This window comes from Lepeophtheirus salmonis, chromosome 14, assembly GCF_016086655.4.
Source record: "Lepeophtheirus salmonis chromosome 14, UVic_Lsal_1.4, whole genome shotgun sequence".
Lineage (NCBI taxonomy): Eukaryota > Metazoa > Arthropoda > Copepoda > Siphonostomatoida > Caligidae > Lepeophtheirus > Lepeophtheirus salmonis.
In genome coordinates, this window is record NC_052144.2 from 30,089,384 (window position 1) to 30,111,622 (window position 22,239).

Genomic DNA, 22,239 nt, shown 5'->3' on the forward strand with positions numbered 1-22,239 from the left:
TCAGCATTGATTCAACATTTTCAACATTAAAATTGATAAATGTATGTACGAACTATTTATTATATTTGAAATAACTTAAACTATTGAATGATTAAAAAAATTATCACGATTTCAATGAATAAGTACATAGATATTTCATCAAATCAATAGAAGTTATAGGTATCTAAAGCAAAAAATATCGTTTCAAAACTTTAATATTAGCTGTTGTAGAATGACTCCACTATATTCGGGAAAATCTAATGTGTCAGCCATCTTAAAAAGTGATAAATATTTATTCACATTTTAGAGTAATATTTTATCATTGATGATAATTTGATATTCTTAAATAGTAATATAAATTATTACAATTTTATATGGGTAATTTATGATATTATATTTTGTATTAAGGAATTTTATTTTCGAACATTTTTCTAAATAAAAAATTTCACTCAACCTCTTAAATACTTAAGTAGAGCTGGAACGACGAGACAATTTCTAAGCCTGTGAACGAAAGTATATGAACGATTGAATTCTATATGCATAAATATATCAAGAGTTCCATGTATGCCCCAAGACTCAGAAGTCTTTATTTTATAAGAAAGTTATTATCAATCTAGGAACCATATATTTCATTCGTTTTAAATATCGGCAGTTGTACGCAGAAGTTTTGATAATAAATAGAATTCGAAGCATCAAAATATTTAATCATGACTGATGTCCAAAAAAATCCTTTATTCTTAATGTATTAAATTTCATCAAATAGACAACTTTTATCAAAAAGTACTATCTACTATTCTTTTAGAAAAAATCATATACATCATAATTTTGAATAACTAAAAAAATTGTCCTTATAGTACTCAATAATGAATATAAATCAAGAATTACTGTAGGTACAGTGATTTGATAACAGATACACTTTCCATTAAGTTCAAACGTAATTAACTTTTAGATACACTAAACGATATTTCAAATCCGATTTCCTTCAAATTTTATATTTGTCAATGCTTTTATTTTATACGTATACGACAAAACTACATTAAACCTGATAAATTATTTACCTGTTCAAAATTATGTAAAATTTTGGCACAGTAATAATACCTCAACACTATACTTTTTCAAACATTGATGTATTATTAAATGTTACAATGGATATATAAAAAATTCAAAATTATGCTTAAATTCAGTTACAATTCGAACTCTAAATTGTTTAGCCTGTGAGGCTAATGAACATTAAGGTACCACTCATATACTTTACTATGCTAAACTATATATATTTAATCCATATAAAATGGTTATAAGAGTTGACCACTTTTGAACTAGAGCTCCGCAGTTGCATTACTATTCAAGTGATGTAAACGTCAGTTTACCTTCCATTATAGATTAAATAAGTCAGCTAGTCATCATTTTACTAAAAAGATAAATAATTTGATCAGTTTCGGAGTATAATTGAATTAATTCACTCAAAAATGGTGCAACATGAATATTTTTAACATATATTAAATGACGTACCGGCCCTAGTTTTATTCTCCTTATATCTGACAAATGAAACGAAATTTACTTTCACTCTATATATAAATAACAATTCATAGAAAATGTTTAATTGTATGTATCAATAACTAATATCCCTGACGTAGAAGTATATTCAACTTATGTTATTTATCGTATCGTAACACCTACCAAAGCAAATTCATCAATTAAAATTACACGTTTGTATTTAGGATAAAATATAGTTACTGGTAATTAAGAATGATAACAATTTTATGATTACAGAGGTATGACATTTAAATTATCAAAAAAGAAGAAGATATTAAATTTAATTATAAAAAATGTATGAATCAGAAAGTCTTAAATGGATCTATGAGATAAATGCATTTATTATAGTTCTTCCTTTTCCAAAGGCTCTAACTCCACATCAGAGAGATCAATTTCTTCCTCAGGAATAAACTCAGCATCTTTACCATCCCAAGGCTCAGTTTTCTTAATACTTGGTAATTTGGCTCCTCTCACAGCGTTTGTCCTACCCTTTCCATAAGACAGGTCCCTTAAAAATTCGTGGATGCCATCTTTTCCAAAGGATCCCGTGAGCATAGAATATTTCATTTTCTTAGCACTTAGTACAGTCATAGCAGGATAGCCAAAACCTCCTACATCCATTGCACTTTCTAAATCGGACTGTGCAGTAGCCTCAGCCCACAACCAACCCCATCCTAGCTTCTTAAATTTGTTTCCAGTTTCTTTAAGGATCTTGATGTAGCTATTACGGCACTCGGATTGGCAATCTAAGATATGAGGTAAGAAGGAAATGACGCAAAGTGGTTTGCTCTCACAATGTTCCTTAATCTGGGATTCATCCACAATTTGGAGAACCTCTGGTGCAGGCAAGTTCAATTCAAATCTTTCCAAAGCCCAAGCCACGATGTCCTCCTTGGTACGGCCTCCGTCAAACTCCTCTGGACCGTCACGCTTGAGACCAGATGGGAAATATTTGATGGTGGGATAGCCTTGGACACCATATTGCTGAGCAAGACCTGGGTAAACAGTCGCATCCACAGCTCCCAATTTCACCTTTCCTTTGAGCTCCGAGGCAGCACTCTTCCAGTGAGGTTCCAAATTCTTACAATGGCCACACCATGGAGCAAAGAACTCAACCAGCCACATGTCATCAGAGTCCAGGACCTCCTTCTTAAAGTTAGAGTCCGTTAGTTCCACCACTCCATTTCCACCTTCCTTCTTCTTCCTTCCCCCCGCCCCGCCGCTGCCGCCGCCACCGCCGCCGCCAAGTCTGGAACTCACAACCTTTTGAGCAGCATTTTGTGCAGCACGAACAAAGCCTTGAGCTGTTCGATCTCCATTGTAAGCCTCGGGACTTTTCTTGTTGTCCGCAAAGACTTTGATAGTAGGAAATCCATTTACTCCAAACTGGGAACAAAGCGCCTTCTCCTCGTCGCAATTCACAGCCCCCACGGTGATTAAGCCCTTCAAGGCCTTACCCGCCTTTTCGTATTCCGGAACAAGTTTCTGGCAATGTCCACACCATGGAGCATAAAACTCCACCAAGGCCACACCATCGCTATCCGTCACTCGACTGTCAAAGTTCCCCTTATTCAAGTCCACCACGCCAGACTTCTTGGAGTAGAAACCAGCATTCAGGCCAGGTGCAAACAAGGCACAAAGAAGAACCTGAGTCGCGAACTTCGCATTCATCTTTCAAACCAATGACTGATTAGAAATGATGAATCTCAGCTCATTTATAAAAAAAAACCTACGATCTAAAGAAAAGTTTGTAAGCTATTTTTCTATGTCACGTGACTTAGATAAATGATGAGTCTACATTTGTACATCAATGTTAACGTCATTGTACAATTATGATATAGGTCTTTCCAGTACCTACTGCCTGCCGGTGAAATGACGCTAAGCAATTTGATTGGTTCTTTTTTGACACTTTCCTTCTTTTAATTCGCTAAGAAAAATAGTTCTCCTACTCAAGTAAACTATATAATCTGCGTTTCTCAGTTTGGAACAGTCTAAAGCATAAAACCCAGTCCAACTCCGGATCCTGCGTTTTTCTCTTTCCATTAATATTCCTCAATGGCAATAAAATAATAAAAAACCCAATCCTCCCCCTACCTTAAAATGTGATTGCATTAAACAGCACTCTTTCCCTTCAGTGATGATGACTAAGTTTTGTATATGTCATCAAATATATTTTTTCTGATGTTATATTAATATTAATTCGAATAGGATTACGTAAGTCATAGATCCAGGTCTATGTGAGCAGAAATGGATGATAGGTTGTTTGTGTTTTTTTACATACCATAGGCGGTAGTGTCGCTAGCCACTTTGTGAGGAGGGGGGAGGGATGGGGTAACCCCAAATGTTTTTGAAGCTCCCCAAAATTATAGTAATATATAACCATGTATGTTAAGAAGTTATAGGGGGCGTTAATTTCGTTCTCCGGAGGAGAAAAGGGAATTTATAAGTAATATGAATAATATTAAATATATATATTTTTAGATTTTAGATTTAGTATTTTTTTTTATTAATTTTCTCACATACTTAAATGTTTCAACTATCGTTTGACGAAATTTCATGAATCTGACAAGAACCATCTATGTGATATTGTATGTTGCAAAATCATAATATAGAATTAAGAAAAAAGCTGAGAAAATGAAGTAGTAGTTTCTTCCGAAATGTTCAGATTGCTCCATCGCTGTCGAATAAATATAGGAAATATTGACATCACTGAAGTCAAAAGAAAAGGATACATCAAATTTCCTATTGCCTTCAAATCTAATTTTTTGGAATCCTTTAACATACCTATACATATTTAAAAAATTAACTTATTTATATAAGTAATTATATCACGGTGTCGATAATTTTTGGGGCTAAGCCCCCCTCCCTCCAAATAAGGAAAGCAATAGTAAATTTTCATAAGACTATTTCTGAGCTATGAATTGAAGAGAAATATTTAATTGAACAGGTGTATCATTTATCAACTACCTTTATATTGAATAATAAAAGTATATGCGACGTTTTATAGGGTTTCTTAATGGATTTCGTTTTTAAGTTTTTCCATGACTTGATGTATGTCTCATAGGAATTTGAGATATTTTCCTATGAATTATACTGTGAAAGTTGTATATCATATGTAAATATATCAATATATTATTTATTTATTGATATTAATATTACATATTTTATCGAACAATGCATATGTACATCCAAATTCCAAATAGCTCATTGACATTATTATGGATGACGTGTGATTAAACAAGTGTTAATGTACGTAATTCTATCAATTTATCTCATCTCAACGGAGGATCTTAAAATTCATTTAGTATTATTAGGTTATTGTTTTTACATCTAATGTTCACCGCACTGATCAGATGACTTGAACTCAGACTAGGTGGAAATCCTTCCCCCACATTGACATAAGATAATATAAGACACAATAAATAAAAGACTACCTATTTCATCTCCGCCTCCCTGTTCCTAAACATGAAATTGGATTTTCACCTCAAGACTCATGTCATTTATATTTGAGTTATCGAGTATCATATTTAAAATAACCTTACAACTTCTCATTTATCCAACAAAATAATCAATAATTTAAAAAAATGTAAGTTAGAAAAAAAAAATGAAAAACCCACTACATTTGTATTACAGATATATTCATCATCTAAAATATGACATTTACCCATCAAATTCAGTTTTTGTTCTATATCTCAAAGAAAGGTTGACGCAAATGATTTTTCCCACAATAATTGTCATCATATTATACTAATGTGATTTAATTTTGCAAGTATAGTCTTTTTTTATGTTCAGAAAAAGTGCCCGTTGAAACTGTCACCGATCTTCTTCACATTATAAACAGTCCACTTAATTATTTATCTACAAACCTCAGAGTATGCAGTAGTATATAATTGAATTTTACGCTTGAAATTATATTATTTTTAAGCCTTTCTATTTTTTGATGAAGAAATACAACTTTTTCAATACTTTATGAGGGTGTAACTACATTAATTTGTAATACATAATTTACTACTTCCAATAATTTCTACTTAAATAAATATATGTACTTATAATTTGTGAAAAAAAGGAAATATTAAACAATTAAAAGGAAATGTGTTTGAAAATTATTACATATACAATGTACATAAGTTGAAAATGTTAGGAATCTAGCAGTACAATACGTTGTATATTGAACAAAAATCAAGAACATATTAATAAAACATCATGACAGTTAAGGTGCTTAATATTAGTCATTGATCGTTCCTGAGTGTCTTTAGTTTTATCAGTTTTATTTTGCCCTAATTTTAGAAATTACATCCTTCCTAGCAACCTTCACAAATCTATTTAGAGTCCTTCTATTAGGTACGGTTCTATTGGGATATTTCTACATAAATTTCAAGAAATTGGGGGTTCTCCACGGTAAAAAAAGGTTTATTACATGAGATCTTTGAGAGGTCGGTGTTAAAGTTGGTGTTGCCAGAATCATCATGAGTTAGATGTTGTTTATATACATTTATGTTGATGGTGTAGAACGAGATATGACTATGACTGAGCTAGAAAGGGCGAATATCTTAGAAAATAGAAATAAAAGGAAATAACTTGTTGAAATTTTTTTAGAATGCCAATGATGAGCAAATATTCCAATTGTTTTTATGGAGGAAAGTAATTTTAATATACATATTTCCCAGAGAGAACGTGGATCAAGTAAAGGTACAAGGTGCACCACAATGGTTGCTGGATCCAAAGGAGCAAATATACATATAATTGGAGGAATAAGCAGCAATTTAGCGTAGATACACAATGAAATAAGGAGAAGCTCCTTTAAGAAAGATGTTCTTCGATGGATGAAAACATGTCTAAGGATCGCCATGCAAAAACATGGTGAACCAGTTGCACTTATAATCGATAATGCCCCTTGTCATTCTATAGCGGAGGATATTCTAACAGGGAATTCAATTCATGTAAAATTATTAGATTGGACCACTATAGACCTATGCTCAATCTGGTCAATTATAAAGAGTCGCATGAAAAAAGAACTTGCCAAGAAGATCGCAAACATTTTAAACTCCAAATCCCAAAATATAACCATTCATGAGCATAGGCTAATACATGGAATTCTAGAGACATGGAAGACTCGCACATTTTTTTGTTATTCCACGTTGAGGGTTAAATTTTCCTTCTTCTCTTTTACAGAATTGAAGTAGACAGACTGTTATTTTTCTTCTCCTACTGACTACTTGTTTCCCTCTGTTCATTGTTTATTATCAGGGATGTGTCGTTATACCTGAGGATCCTTGTTCTATGTTGTCCTAGAGGACATTACATTATAGAAAATGATTCATATTCGATACCAAAGGCGCTCTGTAGCCGTTTCCTTGGTTGACAGTCAAACTCTCGAAGCTCACATGAGCCACTTCGTTTAATGGACGGAGTCGGACTCTCACAGAGTAAGGAACGAACTAATGTCACTCTTCCGGAGGAGAATAGGATTTTACCACATGGGATTTCTGTAAACACTTTGTTGGATATCAAAAAACGTCAATCCAATAGACGTGAGTCCCCAGAAGGAGGCTTAAAGTCGATCCCTGAAAAAATTGGGATCCCATCCCACGACCATTAGTTGCTTCCTCGTTGAAAGGAAATGGTCAGGCTTCCACGAACGAAAAATCAAGCCTACTTGAGACCAAGAGAATGCTGAGATCCCATACCCAGGACTATCTGTTGCCACTTCAGGGAAGGACGGGATCCTCTTTATACACTCTTGTGTTGGAATATATATCAATTAACCACGCTTAGTTCGTAAATAATGTATAAGCATTATTTGTTGATCTGAGAGAAATTTATTAAATATAAGAGGATTAATTATTATTCTGGAATTTTGTTATTGATTAGAAGATAGCTTAACAATTTATCTAATTTTATTACAATTTTTTTGGGTGTGTGTAGCTGAACTTTTCATATTAATGTCACTATTAAAATTTCTTCTGTAATTTTTTTGGCATAATATTAAGTAATTGAATCGAATAATGAGAAAATAAACTTTGTAATGAATGATTAGAAGAACAATTATAGCATAAATAGTTCTCGAAGTCATAAGCAAGTTCACAACGTAGAGTATAAAATAGTTTTCCTAAATTTTGGCATTGAAAAATTGAGACCTAGATTTTTTATTTCTTATTATAATTTGATACACAACAAATACTTTGGTGATCATATTAAAACAAAAATCTGTTGGAGAATAGATACCTCCTCGATTTATTTGCTCCAAGAGTTGAAGTTTGTGACCGTGCAATATAGCCAGAAATTACATAAAGAAGAGCTTCCTCACTTCTTTCAAGTTCATAAGTCATCCTGGTTTTTCTCGATTGAGGCCAAAATTATTGTTTTGAACTTGTTTATGTCCACATCTTGAATTTCAGATCCACTTGAATTAATGTTCCTTATTTATCGCATATTAAGCCCATCAAATTTAGCAGGTGACAGTATTCTAATTTTTTTCTCAACGTCAAGTATTTGTCATACTGAAATATAATAGTTTGCTCCAGAGAACTGACGGTACCAGCTGAATCTGGATTCTATAAAATCACTTTGTCCTTGACCGAATAGAACGTATTTAAAGTCCTAGTTCGTAAGAAGGTGTTGAACAAGCGTTATGGCTGCACTTGTAGTTTGCTTCAATGCTGTAAAGGTTTCCATTGTAAGTACCATTTGATGATTTTTTGTTTCTTCCTGCCATAGAATCAACCAAGTACTGAACTTCAAAAGATATTTAAAATTATCGTATCCTTTGCTGAGTGATTCTTTTGAAGTATTCCTTTTTCGAACTTCCGCAGAAGGCGCCTTACAATTTACGATATTCCAATAATTTCTTACAACGGAGACAAAGTTCCCAGTAACTTTCCATGCAGGGTACGTTGAGGAGTAATACTGAAGAGCTGCAACTGTGCTTTCATGGAAAATGCTGTCAGCCAGTAAAACGTTGGTATTTCAATAGGAGTTGGATACACCGCTTTTGACATTAATTTGTGTTCAATTTTGACATTTTTATGCTTTTCCATTTCTTATAAGTCAATGATGCGTTGAAAATTTGGAGATGAGAGGTCAATATCACCGACATTAGGGCATCTTAATATTTTTCTCCTTTGGAAACAATTATACAATTTTTTGAAATTATGAGTATTATCAAAGAGAAGAAAGAAAGGTGAATCTGGAGTTGCTGGATTTGTGGTTTCAAGGATCCATTACATAAATGCTTGAGGTAAAATTTCCTGTTAAGAGTAGCATTGTCCATAGAAACAGCTATTACATTAAATCCAATATTCAAAAGCTCTGATTTTATCTGTATGAGCAAGTCATAAAGTGTTTCAGAATTGAGGTTGACCTCCATCCTGTCTTGTTAATCTTCCTTCAAAAAACTCCACTCTTTGTGCAGAAAAAACTTCATCGACCAAAAGCACAACTATTTTCTCATTATCAGACAGTGACTTGGATCTTGTAGATAAGTAGTGTTTAGATAAAGAAGATTGTCCAATATTCAATGTATAAGACGATGATAGTTTTTTCAAGTGGTTTAGTGATGGCAAAGTTATACCATCAGTGCACATCTGTTTATAAAGTGCAGGACTTGTATTGTGCCAAACAAGAGAAGTTGCTAAATAGGTAGGAAAAAAGCGTCTGAGGTTTGGATTTTAGAAGGACGAGTTGTTCAGAGATGAACATTATTTTCTTTCGTAGCTGAGAGTTGATGTCCAATGACGAATTTTGAAGAAGCATATTCATATCATTAACTGAATTAGAAATTATTTCTTGCATTGATGGAGAGCCTAGAGATTTCATATAGGTCAGTATATTTTGAAGCTTGTATATGGAAGTAATCGATTTTTCGATCCTTATATACTGAATCATTTTAGGATTCACTCTGATATTTTTGTAAAAAATTAAAAATATAAGATCCATTTCAATACTTATAGTGAATTCTATTTCAAGGAATACTTTGGATGAACCTTCCAAGCAGTAAAGTTGAATGCAGTCCTCTGTTCTCTTAGAAAATATATTTCCTGGAAGTTGTTCAATGGCCAATTTGGAACATAAGTCCTCAAAATTGTCTACAAGCTCAATTTTTAATAACTTTTCTTCCGCCTGGATAAGGCATACATTTTCAGCAGAAAACCTTGCTGATGCTTTCGTTGTTGTCCTCTCACGTTTTTCCGTAGATAAATATTTTGGAAGAAGAGGAAAATTCTTGGAAGAGCAGACGGTTTTAAATCACGGTTCCGGAGTTTAGGATCCATAGACGACAACTGCTTCTTTTGACTCTTCCGATTATCATCTTGACCCTCCGTAACAAAATCCTTATCTCGAAAATGGAGGGAACAAACTCTTGAATACTTAGGTATGGCTCAAAGCCAGGCACTTTATAAGAATTCATCTTGTGGGAAGGAGTGAAGATAATCCTTAGGTTCTTTTTTATACCCAGTCTGACAACTGGATACACAACAACAAGCTGGCATGATCTTATAAAACACCTATAATATGGCATCAAATTTAGTATCATGATCTTCATAATAATAATAATATTATCATATAATAATTAACAATACGATCCTTATTATAATGAGAAAAGCTGATGTCAAAGAGTATTTGAAGATCCCATTTAATCAAATTAATTAATTTTTTATTTACAAAACTTCTCAAAATGAACTATTAGTTCTCCGAAGATATTAGATATTTCTATTTATGAGATGATTATATGACTTTTTTAAAAAATACAAAATTATTTTTGACTATCCTTAATATAAGTTTGAATATTCTTATTTTGAATTTGACTAGTCTCATTTTGAATTGGACAATTCCCATTTTGTATTTTTCTCTTAACAACCCTCAAGATGACGTGGGACGTGTACTTACAACTCAATTTTGTGTGGGAGTGTGTTGTTTGTTCGGTTATTCTATAAAGTAATAATGATTTATTTCGAATAAAAACATTTATGGATTTTTAATTTCAATATTTGGTCGACAAAAATAAGAAATATGAATTGTTCAAGAACTGTCATTTGGATGCCTTACAATGTCATAACATGTAACAGTGTAACTCTTAATATCAAGGTCTCACAAAAATTATGTTACTATGTATCTACAAAATAGAAAAAAAAATCCCGTTTTGAATTGTACTATTCCCATTTTGAATTTGACTATTCCGTTTTAAATTAAATTGTTCCCATTTTGAATTGTACTATTCCGTTTTGAAGAGGACCGTTCCTATTTTGAATTTAACTATTCTCATTTTGAATTGGGAATCGTAGTGTTAAGTACTCCCTGGCTTTTTACGTCATATTAAAAAAAATCTTCCATTGTGTTAGTGAAAATCGGAGAGTAAAACTAAAGATTTATAGGAGAGTTATCTTTTATATTACTATAGCAAATTTCGTCTGTTCGTCGACGCCTGATAACTACAGGCAATGCCGGGTATCTGCTAGTACTTTTATTAAAGGAGATTTAATATATATATATTGCCATTTTGTTCTATAAATAATCTATATTATAAGATTTGCTGAGCTAGTAGTTCCATAATCTTGTCAATGTGATTCAAACGGAGTTGTATTCTACCCAATTGATCAAAAATATAATAAAATTACTTAGAATACCCTTTTAGAAGGAGCTATTTGAAATATGATACGCAGTCTAATATAAAGTTTGATACTCTAGATCCTTCATTTTTAATTGTTTTTCATTTAAAAATCATTAGAATATAGAAGCATGTATTGATATGAACAGTTTATCGTGGAAATAATCATCAAAAGGATTATCTTTATTAACTTTTTCAAGGCGAGTTACAGTTCAAAATTATAAATACTAATATTAATTTCCCTTAATTTTTATAATAACGGAATATTATAATTCAACAAAACCTCATCAATATTTCTGTTTTTAGATAATGTAAGTAATAAGTTAAAGTATTCTTTTGTTTAATTTAGTCTTTAAGAAATCCTAATTTCTAACATTAGATTCACTGGAATAGCTTTTTTGTATGAATTATTTCTCATCTGAAAGTATTTCCGTGCCTCCAAAATAAAACTTCCGACTCACGAAAGGTATCGCTTCTGAGATTCCATAGACAAGTTAGGTTTAACAAATCCAAAATAAATTTAAATAGGTTTATACAATGTAAATTGAGTGTAGAATTTTGTTGACATCAGAATGTGTTTTATTTGTTGTAAAAGCACTTAGTTATAGCAATTTTTTAAAGCTAAAACTTAAAATTTCTTCTCATACCTCCTCAAAAAAGGAAGTTACTTTTTGTTTAAATTTTATATTTATATAGATAGTAATGCATTAAACCTGCTTTAATAGGCAGATGTTAATTATGGCTAACCTTAGCTGTTTACGTAATTTTACAAGTTATATTCCAACGCAACCTTTCATTAAATTCAAATTATAAATAATTATATTTCTTTATTCCACATAAATAAATGGGGTAATAATAATTTTAAATTGTAGTTAAAAAATATAGACAACGAACACACATGTTTGTTTTGTATAGATCAGGGGTCAGCAACCTATGGCATGCGTGTCACTGATGGCACGCAGAGGTACATTTCACTGGCACGCGCAAATTAGAAAATATTCGCGAAGTTTTTTAAAAAAACCTAACTCATTGATTAGAAATGTTGAATTTGGCACTCCATGTCTCAAAGGTTGCTGGTATAGATGACGACATGACGTCTCTTTTATATTTCATATTCTGTTTATCAGTAATTGTGGTAATGAAACAACATTTCACCCGTCGAATAATGGCTATATCAGCTGATATAATTGTATGAAAGTATGCCACTTGATATAGGTAAAAGTCTGAAGTTTACCAAATCCTGCCCGTAGTTGACCAAAAATGGCCGGAATTTGACGAAAATTAATTTTTATAAAATACAAATTTAAAAAGTCAATTTTGAATACAGTATTATAGTTATTTCAAATCACATTTTTCTTACATTGATTTGTAGATAACAAAACAATTTATTATTAAATAGACAAATGTCCATGTTTCGTAGCTAACTAACTGAATATGTTATTAAGAAACAAAGTTTTACATGTCGATGTCAGCTGTCGATGTAATGTTGACGAAAATTAATCTTTTTTTAAATACAAATTTTATAAAGTCAATTTTTAAATGTGTTATATCAATTTAAGCTATTTTTTGTCATCAATGTGTTCATAGATTTATATAAAAATATGCTTTCTATGTCTTGTGATTACGAAATAGCATTTTTCTATTGTAATAGTGTATGATGTCAAGTGAAAGAAATTTATAAAATTGTACTAGTTAATACAGAAAAATCTAAAGTATAAGGGATAATTCTGGACTGGTGATATTTAAAAGTTGAAAATCATTAGCTTATTAAAAAATACGAATTTTATAATGTCTATTTTGAATGTGTTAGAACTATTGAAATAAAAAAAAATTAGCCAAAGTTGTAGCTCGGTTCATGAAAAATAGTTTGCTAAAAAAAAAGAATACTTACATTATGCTGAGTAATTTGTGATAGAATAAATAAATATATTTAAATTAAAATTTTTATTGAAGAACAAGAGAAACTCTATAAATAAGGATGACTGTTTAATTGTAGCTCCTCTAGGCGTGTAACCTACTAAATAGACATTACTTTAATTATACCCTTTTATTATTTCCTCTCGAGTGACGTATAAAACTCTTTTTTTTTTTTCGAATTTCCAGAATTCATCGTGTTAATACACCGACCTATAAAAAAAGAATATTAGCTAAGGATTACCCGGTGTTGCTCGGGGTAAGGAGGGAGAGGGAAATCACATTCAAAATGGTCAAATTAATTAAGAAAATTTAATAAAATATTCAGAAAATACTTCTATATACTAGTCATTATAATATGAATATTTCGTTGTTGTCGAAAAAGATCCTCACAACTCTAATTCTTATTCTCTTGGATTCTTCACACTATATGAATCCGGTTAAGTAAGGTAAATAGTAATTCCTGCCCCCCCCACCCACCAATAAAAACTTTTTTGTTCTCATTTTGCGAAAAAAGTTGTAAATAAACGAAATTGCAACTGTCACCGATTTCTTTTTTTTTGCCCATTTTTTATTTTGAATAAATTTAGAAAACGTAGTTATTAGTCGTATAGTTATTTTTTGAAATGCCAATCTCTTTTTCATAAATAACTCCAGCCCCTATCTAATCCCCTTGAGCTGTACAAAATGGTTTTTGAGTTTTGGGCATAGCATAAGCCCTCCCTATATGTCCCCCCCCCCCAAAAAAAAAAAAAAAAAAAAATGGATACCCACGTCTTAGCCTATCCAAGCCCAAAAGATGGATCCATGCAAAATTTCAGCCTTCTAGGTTCAATGGTGTGGGAACGTATAAAGGACATGTACTCAAACACACCCATTCTCTTTTATATAAAGGGGTTTTCAATAGGGACGCTCACATTTTACGTTGATAGGTTTCGAAAACGACGTCATATTTGTTATTGTTTCTTTGACAGCTGTGCTCAAAAATAATTTTAGTTTCATCATGGAGCAGTACACACTCGAGCAACACTTGCAAATTATTGAAATTTATTACAAAAGTGGTGAGTCTTTGATCCAAACTTTAAGAGCGTTAACGCCAATTTATGGTCAACGTAATCGACCTGCAAAATCAACAACTCAACGTTTGGTCAAAAAATTAGAGTTCACATACACGCTACATAATGTTCCTGTGCCAGTGAGACAAAGAAATGCACGAAGTGTAAAAAATATTGCTGCCGCAAGCGCATCAATTCAAGGTGACCCAAATTTGTCTCTTATGCGCCGTTCTCAATCGTCGGGTATCTCTGTGACATAGTTGTGGCAAATTTTGCGAAAAGATCTTGGCCTACACCCGTATAAGATCAAGTTGACACAAGAACTGAAGCCGCTTGACCACTTCAAACGTCGGGAATTCGTAAAATGGGCTGAAAGAAAATTCAAAAATGATCCTGATTTTCAACGTAAAATCATCTTCAGCGATGAGGCACATTATTGGCTCAATGGCTTTGTTAACAAGCAAAATATGCGCTATTGGGCCGGAAACCCTCCACTCGTGATTCATGAGGCGCCATTACATCCCCCAAAAATTACTGTTTGGTGTGGGTTGCATGCTGGTGGTGTCATTGGGCCGTACTTTTTCGTCGACGATGACAATTGCCACGTTACTGTGAATGGAAATCGTTACCGCGCCATGATAACCGATTTTTTGGCCTGAATTGGAAGATATGGACTTGGACGATATGTGGTTTCAACAAGACAGTTCACATACAGCAAATTTTACAATCGATTTATTGAAGAGTAAGTTTGGTGAGCGTCTTATCTCCAGAAATGGACCAGTCAATTGGCCGCCTCGCTCGTGCGATTTAACGCCTCTAGACTATTTTATTTGGGGTCACGTGAAAGCCCTGGTCTACACCAATAATCCGTCGACGTTAGAAGAGCTCAGAACAAATATTCAACGCGAAATTGCTGCAGTTTCAGCCAATTTATGCGGAAAAGTAGTCGAAAATTGGGTTCAACGATTGGACTTCGTAAAACGTGCACGTGGTGGTCATTCAAACAACATGGAATTTCATTCATAAATTAACTTGAATGTATTTTAACGGCATATAAAGAAATTGTCGATATCTCAAATCGTTTTCGTTTTATTTAAAAAAAAATGTAAGCGCTGTTAATGAAAACCCTTTATTTACAGATTATTTAGGTCGGTGTGTTAATATTAGAGAAAGAAAAATATAGAGGTGACTAACGCTTTAAAAAGCTGGTTTGAATTAAAAGTAAATAGTTTGTTTCTTCATTTTTTAAAGCTCTAGAGGTGACAAATTTTACGTGGCCGCTTGGTTTATTTAGGCAAATAGAATAAATATTTTCATCTTGAGCGAGAAGATTAATTCAGCTGTTATGTTTGGTCTATTAATAGATATTAATAATACTAATGAATTTTATAATTAAATATCTGGAGTGGCACCCGCTCTAACTGCCTAACCCCTCAATTTGGTGAGATAAATAACATTTTAACAAAATAATTAAGTTACAAATTCATAGACAATGTGTACAATTCATTTTATTCTTCCTTTATTATATAAGTCGTGTGGCATAATGTCACATGTGATTATCCACTGTAGTGTATATACGTTACTTAATCCCAGTCCCTAATTAGAAAAGGAGAGTTTGGTCATTTTGCGCGTCATCTAAAGAGAAAAATATGAACTAATAACGTAAAGCCCTTAGCTTACATAAATGAATATTGTAAAATTGAATCAAATACTTAATTACATACAAAATTAAGTATTTTCATTGAAAATGATAGACAAAAAACAGAGGATTAACAAATTAAGACACAATTTGCCTCATTTTTAAGCTTTTTCTCGCATTACTTCCCACTAACACATTTGAGCTATCTTCAAATTTTATATTTTTCTCTTTAATAATAAAAAAAACTTGTAATTGGTAGCTACTATTTTACAAAAAGAACTTTTTTCTTTTACAATTTTACCCAATGCTTCAGGATGACAAGAAGTAATAAATTCATTGAAAAAAGGTTGAGGATTGATGAAGATATCTCATCAATAGGATTGTTTATCTTAAATATTCTTGGATTGTAACTTTTAAATATATTCTTCAAAATAGCTTCCTCAAATAATGAAATTGAAGAATCGCTACAATAAATTAAAGAGTATCCCGAAAAATAATTTTCTTTAGAAAGTAAATTTAAAGAAGTATAAAACTTTAAACATGAGAACTTGATAGTCCTGCGAATACAATAACCTCCCAAGTGAGTTAAAGACAATTTTTCGAGGTATTTATTTATTTATTAGAGTTAATTTCAGCTTTTCTAGGAAGCTCTTGAGATATATCCTCCAGATCAGTGAGGAACGCGGAATCATCAAATAGTATCAGTATATTTCCCAGAGATGTAATGTCTCTCAGTAGTTTTAGACCATTTTTAAACTCCTTTACATTTGCTGTAGGATTTTTTCCTCTTATAGAAGAGAACAAATTCTCAAAATAGTCTTGAGTAAAGCGCCTAAACAACAAAAGATCAAATTTATACATCGAAAGAAATTTATGTTACAAGTTAATAAGGCTGTAAATAAATATATTATACATTAAATTTAAAACTACCTTTAGCAAAGTAATTACGTCCTCTAAAGTACCAGGATTGAAATCCAAAACTTCCAACTCTCTTCTCAATTTCCTTAGACTTGGTAGATAAAATCTTTGTCGAAGATACATCTCGTATCCTCCTGAACCATAAGCAATTCGTAGCTCCAATGCTTTTTTTATGATGTCACGAGTTTTAAAAAATGGATAGTAAAATGCCACTGGAAAAGGAATTTGAGGCACAAATATGTTTACAATTTTTCTGAAGATGTTCTATAGATGCACTATTTCAGGATGGATGTTCTACTTTCTATCTAAGGTTTTATATTAATGTATACAGTTTTATGTACGCAAGATAGCGGTCTTGTTTAAGAAAGATTCTTACTTTATTCAGTTGATTTCGTTTATTATTAAAGTGAATTGCTGGAGAATATTTTTTTTTCTATGTGTTCATGTCATTCAAAAATATGAATCCAATTAAATTCAGGGTCAAATAGTTAAAACATCGGAAAATTGAAAAAAATTGGTTCCCAACCGTCTCTTGAAAAATGGAATTGTCCCGTATTTAGAAAAAAAAGCACTCGCCCGATCCTTCCAATGAGGTGTTCCTTATTTACTTTTCCAAGAGTTGCCATCCCTACTCTAAGTTAACTATGTCATTAGGATCCCACAACTCGGGTAGATTTTGTGGATCTTGACACAACATTATTTTTCTTGTTGATCCCAATCTTCTAGAATCCCTCCATTTGCTCCTGTCTATTCTGGAGCTATCAGAATTGTCTGGAAGTAATGCTGCTCTTTTTATGCTCTAATGGAGGGAAGGAGATCCCTTTGAGTCTACCTCGGGTTGGAACCAACGAGAAATTACTGGTTTAATACTTCTTCACTCAACCCGAACTTCTATATCTGTAGATACTCTCTTGACAGAAAGTCCGCTTTAATCTTCTGAAGAAATCCAGACAAAATCTGACCAAATTTGTCTTTCCATCAACCGCTTAGATCTCAATAATTCCATTGACTACTAGCATACTATTTAATGGAGTGGTCTGAGAATGAAATACCTACTAAGGAGCCGTCCATAAAAACCTATAGCGTTGAATTTGATTAAATATAATGTAATCAGTGTACGAACTACTTCCAATTCTCCTTCCCCTAATATTTCATCTTCGTCTCCGACGAGACTTGCAACTCTAAATTGAAAGGATCATCAAAATTTCCCTTTTCTAAGGAGCGAACAAAAACGTTTGTCTCCACTTTCGGATAACCCAGTTATTTGTTGAAGATCTCGGACCAACAACCTTCGTCTTAGGCATAATTTAACGGCAATATCTTCTGTTGTAGCTTTAGATATGAAACATTAGGTCTCAAAAGCTTAGTAAAAATTATTGGGGCGGAAATTAATCCGGAACATAAAATATTATTTGGTAACTATTATATTTTCTTCGAAATCTGTAAAAACAACGATGTTGAGGATTTTTTTTAAAAGATTGATATGTATTAGACAAATATAAAGAGAATAAAAAAGAATTTTGATTAATCAACTGATTTTTATTTAAATTTAGAATAATTTATAAGCTCATTAATGAAGCATTGATCTCCATCGAGAATTATCTTTCAAAGAAAGAAATTGTAAAAATGCTCAAAAGTAAAGGAAGAAGATGAAGCATTTTTTTATAACCGTCTCAAAAGCTCCGGAGAGCAACAGTTTCGCAATTTCTTTATCTATAGCCTCAGAACATAAGGAAATATTCACTCGTACATACAAAAGGGAAGTTTTTTATAGATGAATTGTGTTTTATACCCACATTCAGTACTATTGAGTAAAAATTCACTCTTAATTACACTCGACCAATCATGTAAGCATACACTAGTCCTACCAGCCTTGGGAAGTTGAAAAATCTATTTCACGGGAATATAAGAACCCAAATCGGACAGGGTATGAATTGCTTTATCTATTACTAAAACAATAATAAATCAGGGAAGTGTATTTGAGATTACAAGTTTTTTGAAATTACGGTAAATCTAAGAAAATGACTATTAGACATTAGCAATGAATTAGTGAGCGCCGTAGGAAAGCATTGCTATAAGATTTGACACATTTAAAATGCAATTTTAATATTTTCATTATTACTCCTTTACTCTAGTTGGATGAAAGTAAAATGAATTCCAACTCTAATTATATTCTGATATGATAAACACTTTTTTGGACTCTGTTATTTAAGTCATACTTTTATCAATTTGTAAAAAATTAGCGTGACATAATTCTATGACCTAAGCCTCATTACCTCATAATTTCATACAGGAATATTAATTATGTAAAACAATATAATCATTTACATAACGAATGCCAAAGAATTTGAATTTATAAAATAATAAAAATGATATGTCCTTTTTCTATAGGTCATAATTGAAACCTAATCTTTGTGAAACACGTATCTTTACGTTAAAGGAACAAGTGTTCAATCCTTTTGCGAACAATTTTAATACATGTTGAATAGAATATTCCTTATTTCCAATACTTTTTTTTGGATATTTCATTACAAAACTTGTATTCCTGTTACTTACAATTAAGTATTATTAAACCTAACACAATAGTTATTATTAAAGTTCATTTGGCATCATCTTTAAAACAGATAATATGAACTTCAAATCTACTTTGTGTTGTGTATTATTGATTTCCATTGCTCAAGAAATCTTGGGGAAACAGCAATTGAATAAAAAGCAGATGTTTGGATCCAAATCGTTGAGATGTTTGGTCTGTAAAGCCTTGGTTGAGGAGGTAAACTACGTTATTGACTCTACGAGTCCTACAAAAAAGACTACCACACGAGAAAAGGATATTAGAAACAACTATGAAGTCGTAAAAGTATGTCATTCTCATTTTTTTGAAAACATAGATAGATATTTTACTCATAAATTATAACAGATACCCTATAAAAGATCTCAAGAGCAACTCACTGACATTGTTGAAAGTATATGCAGTCATTTTGAGGACTATGTTCAAGCACAGAGCAAAGCAGATAAATCTCCTGCAGTGATTCGATTAACAACGAGAACAGGAAATGGAATGAACCCTGACTTTGGAAATTATGATGTTGTTCCAGATGAGGATCTCAATACTAGACTAAAATTTTATGCAAGTATATTTATAATATGTAATATCATAAATATTATTATTGAATCTTATAAATATTTCCAGTGTAATTCGATCGTTGAGGAATTTGAAGATGATATTATGGATATTTTTATTCAAGAAAATAAGTCTGAAGCCTGGGAGAAACAACAACTTTGTTATCAAAAGTCGGAAATTTGTATTTCAGCCAAAAAGATGGAGTTGTAACAAGTTATTGTTCAAAGTTACTACTCAATTTGAATTTAAAATAAAACAGTTGAATATAATTTATAATTGAAAGTATCAAGAACATTTTAAGGTGCATTGTTATTTTAATATTTGATATAATAGTTTTATGATCACGACTAGCATTTTTGTCCACTTTAAACCTCGTCTTACAAAAGGGAATCGAAAAATTTGAAAAAAACAACAACATATGGTCTTCTGTATTCTTCTTGTTGCCAAGATTAATTGTTATTAATACATAGTTATTATAGTTATCCTTTTTTATAATATACATGAATATTATTTTTATACAAATAAGCATAAATGGGAGAGTATGAAACGACACTCTGGTGTTCTTTACCAAACTCGTCGCCAGGCTAGGGGCTAGGAATATAAGAACGTCGGGAAGAAAGAATGAGGCTGGATTGAAATTTAACAAAAAGGGTAATATATTCTGTATAAAGATATAATAGACAGAAGGGCTGGCAACATCCTCGTGGAGATTCGCACACTGAAATTGCATATGTAAAATAAGACAAAAGTAGGACAATCAAATAAATAAAAGAGTAGATTTATATTAAGGGGTCAAGACGGTTGAGTCCGTAGACACTACAGTCACGAATTCTAATCCTTGATAAACTAGAATATAAAAAAATCCTATGTAATAATTTTTACTTTTTTTTTGAGTCATCTTATGAAATTTAATTAAAACAGATTAAAGAAACATACACTATATCTTTCACGGCGTTATCTCGCTAACACAAAACTACGGAATGTACTTTGTTGTCAGCTGTCAATTCCGTCGTCTAATTTGATACGTCATGGCTTTTTCATATGAAATCACATTTCATTTCTTATGAACCGTTTCCAAAATGACAGAAATGCAATTTCTTGTTAATCCTTAGTAGTAATAAAATATTACTTGGTAATATTATAATATAGGATCAAATAAAATACAAAGTAGAATTTAAATATTATGAAATGTATACATATATACAGGCTTGTGGGCGATTAGGAAAAAAATTCAAAAAATAAATTCACTGCAATATAACGATCAGAGTAATTTGCAATCAGCGATCCAGTCAATTTAATCGTGATCATATTCAAATATACAAATTCTTTAAACCTATAGATATATATCTTTTTAACTTAAATTATGGATTTGTTAACCTTTTTCAAATGTATTTATTAACAACATTTTATTATAATTATGAAATATAATACATGTAGAAAAAATTAAAATATAGTCTACCGTAGAGTAATAAAATATCTTTATAAATTATTTCTCTTCTAGCTCTTTGTTTGACATTAACAGGAGCTACTTCTCAAAGTTGTTATCTTTCAGCCTCTGTCTAGTACTCCTCAGGATCGGGTTGGCCTTGGAGAACAAACGCTCACTCCTGGGACTACTGGGAAGCACGACATTGTATCTTTGAAATACCTTTTTGGCCCTCTGGTAGCCCAAAATCATTTCCAGACCTTCAGAGTCATCAGCCAGGTATCTTTCCCCTTCTTGCTTAACTGTATCCATCTTTTTGGGACGTTGGGTGAATAAATTACTCTTGAGTACTTGCAGTACCAAAAATTCCTATTTATAAATATGGGCCTAAATCGGTTCCTTTGGATGGTCGTTTCTTGGTGTAATGTATTTCGTATTTCCTTCCCCCTTGTTCTTCTTCTTATCGTCTTGTATTTTCTTTTATTATGTATTAAAGTACTGTCTTTTACGTAGTATAAATAGTCATGCATTTTGTGTATAAATTAGAGTAGGTTTTTGATTATAAAGAATAAAGATGTTCCTTTAAATAAGTATAGTCTTATTACTCCACGCCATTCCTTCTCCTCACTTCTCTCGGTCATCCTGGATCTCTCCACCTATAAATAAGTATGTGTCTCCTCTCCCTCGTCAAGACACAACACTTGGGAAGTCCTAATCTAATCAACATGATACACATAAAAGTTGCTAATGCCGTTAATGTTGCTAATTTTGTAGTCCAGAGTATTCAACTAACTCTTGGTTTGGAATTTGATGAAAATAAGTTAAAAGTTTTCATCACGGACCATCATCATTCACCACTCTAAAAAAGCGGGCGAAGACCTCAAAAGAAGCTACCCCCAATCGAAACATATTATTTGTGTAGCTCATGGACTCCATAACGTGGCTGAACTTGCACGTAAAGAATTCCCACAAACAAACGAGCTCATTTCAGAAATATTTATTTTTTTAAATGCCGGGCTATGAAAACGGGAATTTACTACTTTTTGCCAA

At 32.0% G+C, this 22,239-nt stretch overlaps 2 protein-coding genes and 1 long non-coding RNA gene across 7 annotated transcripts; 1 reads left to right on the plus strand and 2 right to left on the minus strand.

The window, feature by feature from the left end:
* Positions 1 to 1,673: 1,673 nt before the first annotated feature.
* On the minus strand, positions 1,674 to 3,316 carry CaBP1 (Protein disulfide-isomerase A6 homolog CaBP1). Its single transcript, XM_040724716.2, has one exon. It carries the CDS (start codon positions 3,181 to 3,183, stop codon positions 1,855 to 1,857), a length of 1,329 nt encoding a protein of 442 aa, XP_040580650.1. The 5' UTR covers positions 3,184 to 3,316; the 3' UTR covers positions 1,674 to 1,854.
* A 7,922-nt stretch (positions 3,317 to 11,238) lies between these two features.
* LOC121129272 (protein canopy homolog 2) lies at positions 11,239 to 20,245 on the plus strand. 5 transcript variants are annotated; one of them, XM_071893588.1, is made up of 5 exons: positions 11,495 to 11,609; positions 19,034 to 19,204; positions 19,267 to 19,499; positions 19,560 to 19,769; positions 19,833 to 20,245. In XM_071893588.1, the coding sequence occupies exons 3-5, from the start codon at positions 19,272 to 19,274 to the stop codon at positions 19,971 to 19,973; spliced, it is 579 nt and encodes a 192-aa protein (XP_071749689.1). In that variant the 5' UTR covers positions 11,495 to 11,609; positions 19,034 to 19,204; positions 19,267 to 19,271; the 3' UTR covers positions 19,974 to 20,245. The 5 variants fall into 5 exon arrangements, with proteins under 5 accessions (XP_071749686.1, XP_071749690.1, XP_071749688.1 ...); XM_071893585.1 differs by lacking the exon at positions 11,495 to 11,609 and adding an exon at positions 11,239 to 11,316 and having other exon boundaries at positions 19,034 to 19,499; XM_071893589.1 differs by lacking the exons at positions 11,495 to 11,609; positions 19,034 to 19,204 and adding an exon at positions 11,240 to 11,316.
* LOC121129273 (uncharacterized) lies at positions 15,574 to 19,036 on the minus strand. The gene is made up of 2 exons (XR_005868387.2): positions 16,655 to 19,036; positions 15,574 to 16,556 (listed from the first exon to the last, which is right to left on the minus strand). It is a non-coding gene; the product is annotated as an uncharacterized lncRNA (long non-coding RNA).
* Positions 20,246 to 22,239: the final 1,994 nt, after the last annotated feature.

Excerpts from the sequence above, each read along its gene's own strand:
- CaBP1 (XM_040724716.2), bottom strand. The coding sequence starts at position 3,183 with ATGAATGCGAAGTTCGCGACTCAGGTTCTTCTTTGTGCCTTGTTTGCA.
- LOC121129272 (XM_071893585.1), top strand. The coding sequence starts at position 19,272 with ATGAACTTCAAATCTACTTTGTGTTGTGTATTATTGATTTCCATTGCT. Across the intron at positions 19,500-19,559 it reads ACAACTATGAAGTCGTAAAA|ATACCCTATAAAAGATCTCA; the intron begins GTATGTCATTCT and ends AAATTATAACAG. Across the intron at positions 19,770-19,832 it reads ATACTAGACTAAAATTTTAT|TGTAATTCGATCGTTGAGGA; the intron begins GCAAGTATATTT and ends AAATATTTCCAG.